Source organism: Fragaria vesca, linkage group LG2 (assembly GCF_000184155.1).
Source record: "Fragaria vesca subsp. vesca linkage group LG2, FraVesHawaii_1.0, whole genome shotgun sequence".
NCBI classification, from domain to species: domain Eukaryota; kingdom Viridiplantae; phylum Streptophyta; class Magnoliopsida; order Rosales; family Rosaceae; genus Fragaria; species Fragaria vesca.
The window spans coordinates 29849666-29853215 of record NC_020492.1 but is presented as its reverse complement, the minus strand read 5'-3'; the positions used below and the strand labels follow the sequence as shown (position 1 = coordinate 29853215).

Sequence of the window (3550 nt, the reverse complement as noted above, 5' to 3'; positions counted from 1 at the left end):
AATAGTATGATGCTCTCCAGGTACGGCAGAGATCGTATATCCTAGTATGCAGTCTATCTAGTTATGGCATAAATTTAACACATAGGACTCATGATGTTTAGAAAACAGAGAATCATGCAAACTACTATTCCAGTTACGACAATAATATAATTCACAATCCTTAAACTCTAGAATCTAAGTAGAATTTTACTGCAGTTACGCCTCAAATTCAACTTCAGATAGCTAGATGCAAAGCTTAAAGGTCGCGAATCAATAGAACTTTAACACAAGCAACAAATCAAGCAGAGATCAAGAATTTATCTGATAAGAAACTAATAATCCATCAATTAAGTATCAAAACATGTAGAGAATCATGCTAGGGTTTCATCCTAGCCTTAGAGAAAGAGTTTAGCTACTCATGTTCAAAGCAAACATATTATGAGTTCTTAAAAACATAAAGAAACTAATTGAATGGAGATGGAAGTAGAAGACGGTGGATGGCAGCAGCTTCTTCGATGAAATTCTGATATGGATTGATCCCCCCTTTTGTGCTTGAAAAACCTTCTTTTATATGATGTCTTTTTCCTTGTTGCTTTAGGCTTTGGGAACTCTTTAATGACATAGCCCAAAAAGTCCAAGGAAAACATGTATTGGACTCTCAAAAGGCCCGTAATGCTATATTAATTTTCCCGAAATTTTGCTAAGTCATTCAGGTCTTGCAAACTCGAGCTCTTGGAAATATGTTGCAGATCCGCGCGTACCAAACAACATGAATGACTTAGCAAAATTAGGGACACATGGCAATTTGGCAATGGTGAAAATTAGGGACACATGGCAATTTGGTAATGGTGAAAATCCTAAGTCCTTTTAATCCCTTCCGAAATCAAAGCATGTATTGACAAAAAGTTTCAAATAGCACAAAAGTGAGTTCTAGTATAACTCTCTAGTCCATTAAAATCTATGGCGAGTAATCAATCGCAATGAAAAATGAAATACATGAGATCAAAAATTCAAGCCAAGAAAATAAGAATTTTTTTAACACTCAGACAGAAAGGCACATAGAAGGCTCAAATTCTCACAATGGTAATTTTTGAAACAAAACTCATCCTAGCATGCTCATATTCCGTACCATGTTAGAAAGGCCATGTCCACTACACATTATATGCAACATATATATATATATATCATATTTAACCAAAGAATAATATCGAACAAGTCTCAATAGCATGATTATCTTTAAACACAATTTTAGAAATATAGAACCATTCCAGACATCCTAAGACTAAACAAAAACAAAAACAAAAGACACACAAAAACAAAACACAACTAAACAGAACTAATTATTTTTAGAGCAGATTTTTCAGTTTTTTTTTTTAGCTATTCTACCACACGTGAACCTAAATATTGAAAAAAACAAAAATCTAAATCCCTCCCCCCAACCTTAAATGAGACAGTGTGTCACTACCCTCTTAAGAGGTAACCCCGGAATCTCCTGGAACACAACACCAAACCTTAAATGAGACTACTGCAATATCCGTAATACCCACGGTACGACCGGTAGCCTCAATGTGTGCCAACACTCCTTCCCACATGGCAGTGTCTGACCTATGACAACGATAGAGAAAGCTCGGTTGTCCAGGAATGTGGAATGACACCACGATATCAAAACAGTCAATCATAGCACGATTTAGCCTGAGCCAATCCACTCCCAAAATCACATCATAGGAGCGGTCTGGAATCACAATCAGAGAAGCAAGGAACTCTCTCCCACTAATCACTATAGGGCAAGCATCACACAAAGTGCCAAGCTCAATAGAAACACCGAGAGGCGAAGAAACACACAAAGATCTAGTAAGCGGTGTCGGAGTCAAGCCTAATGCCCTCACCACCGAGCTAGATATGAAGGAATGGGTTGCCCCCGTATCAAACAAAACTGAAGCAGGCAAATCATAAATAAGAAAGGTACATTCCACTCCTGCACCACGCTGACCAATGGCATAAACTCTGGCTGGTGCTGGAAGTAATGGTCTCTGCTGAACACCCTGTCCACCAGCCTGAGGTCGGGTGCAATCCTTGGCAAAATGGCCTGCCTGCCCACAAGTGAAGCATCCCTGCCTCCTAGGCTTCGTGCATGCCGAAGAGAAGTGGTTCGGCTCACCACAGTTGAAACACTTCAATGATGCTGCCTGCCTAATAAGTGGAGCCCTAATAGGTGCAGTTGCTGCTCTAGCTGGAGCTAGCTGATGAGTCCGCCGCCTCTTCCCATAACCACCTCTGTTGTCCCCTGAACTGCTACTCTATGCCAGGGCCTTTCCTTTCCCCTGAACATCTCTCTGCCTCTCTATCTCATGCATCACCTCCTCCTGTTCAACTGCAAGGGCACTCTCAACCGCTTCTGCTAGAGTAGCAAACCGGTGGGAAGTCACCAACTTCCGGAGCTCATGCCTCAAACCCGGAATGAACTTCCGTGCCAAATCTATTGCATCCATCTCTCTAGCAAAACGATACAGCTAAGAAAAACGGGCCTCGTAATCCCTGACACTCATCAGGCCCTGCACCAGAGCTATGAACTCAAGCTCGAACTGTTCCCTCACTGTATCAGGAAAATACTTCTCCTGAAAGAGCTGAACAAACCCCTCCCAAGTCAAGGTGGTCACATCTCGAGATCTCTCTACCCCACTCCACCATACCCGTGCCTCATCCTTAAGAAGAAACGTAGCAATACGCATCTTCTCAATCTCCGTACACGTGATCATGGTGAAGTATATCTCGATGCCCTCTATCCAATGATCAGCTACGAGGTAGTCTGTACCTCTATCCTAACCTGATGATACCTTGAGCCAGCCTGGCTAGACGTAGACCATCATCCACTACAACTGGCACCGGCACCTCCAACACTACCTCCTCGTCAAAGAGGTCATCCACAGGTGGAGCCCTACCTTTGCCTCTGGCCCCACCTGCCCCTCTGGCTCTACCGGCCCCTCTGTACCGGCCCTTATCTCAGCCTCTAGCTTTCCCTCGATGAGGATCCATCACCTATGAAGCAAGCAAACCTTGGTTAACTCATGCATAAAACTTAAACCAATGTATAAGTCAAATGCGACATTTATTAACCAAGGCACTAACTCAAGATGGAACACAAAGATTCAAAATCCCACTAACAGAGTACTCTCTACTCTGACATCCTATCGACCTAGAGGTGACACCTAACCCTTCACATACCCAATGACATATCAATACAGAAGAGCTTATGATGGTGATCCGCTGCAGTCGGGCCATCACTCCGAAGTATTGATTATCACCAAATATGTAACTCTCGCTCTGATACCAAACTGTCATGCCCCAATTTTCGAAGGATAATTTTCAAAAATTTTGGCATGATATAACTTAAAATAATATAATCCCAAAACCTGTTTCAAACAAATTTCAAGGAAAACTAAACTCAATGCAAAATACAAATGTTACACAACTCAACACTGAGTTAAATATTGCATTTCTTTGTTTACATAAACTTGAAAGTCAAGAAAATGAAAATGCTCCCATGAGTTTAATGTTGTCTACCCCAAATATA

At 41.6% G+C, this 3550-nt stretch overlaps 1 protein-coding gene across 1 annotated transcript; it reads right to left on the bottom strand.

The window, feature by feature from the left end:
- Positions 1-1448: 1448 nt before the first annotated feature.
- LOC101305727 lies at positions 1449-2468 on the bottom strand. The gene is made up of 2 exons (XM_004293083.1): positions 2283-2468; positions 1449-2165 (listed from the first exon to the last, which is right to left on the bottom strand). Exons 1-2 carry the CDS (start codon positions 2466-2468, stop codon positions 1449-1451), a joined length of 903 nt encoding a protein of 300 aa, XP_004293131.1.
- Between the last annotated feature and the right edge of the window lie 1082 nt (positions 2469-3550).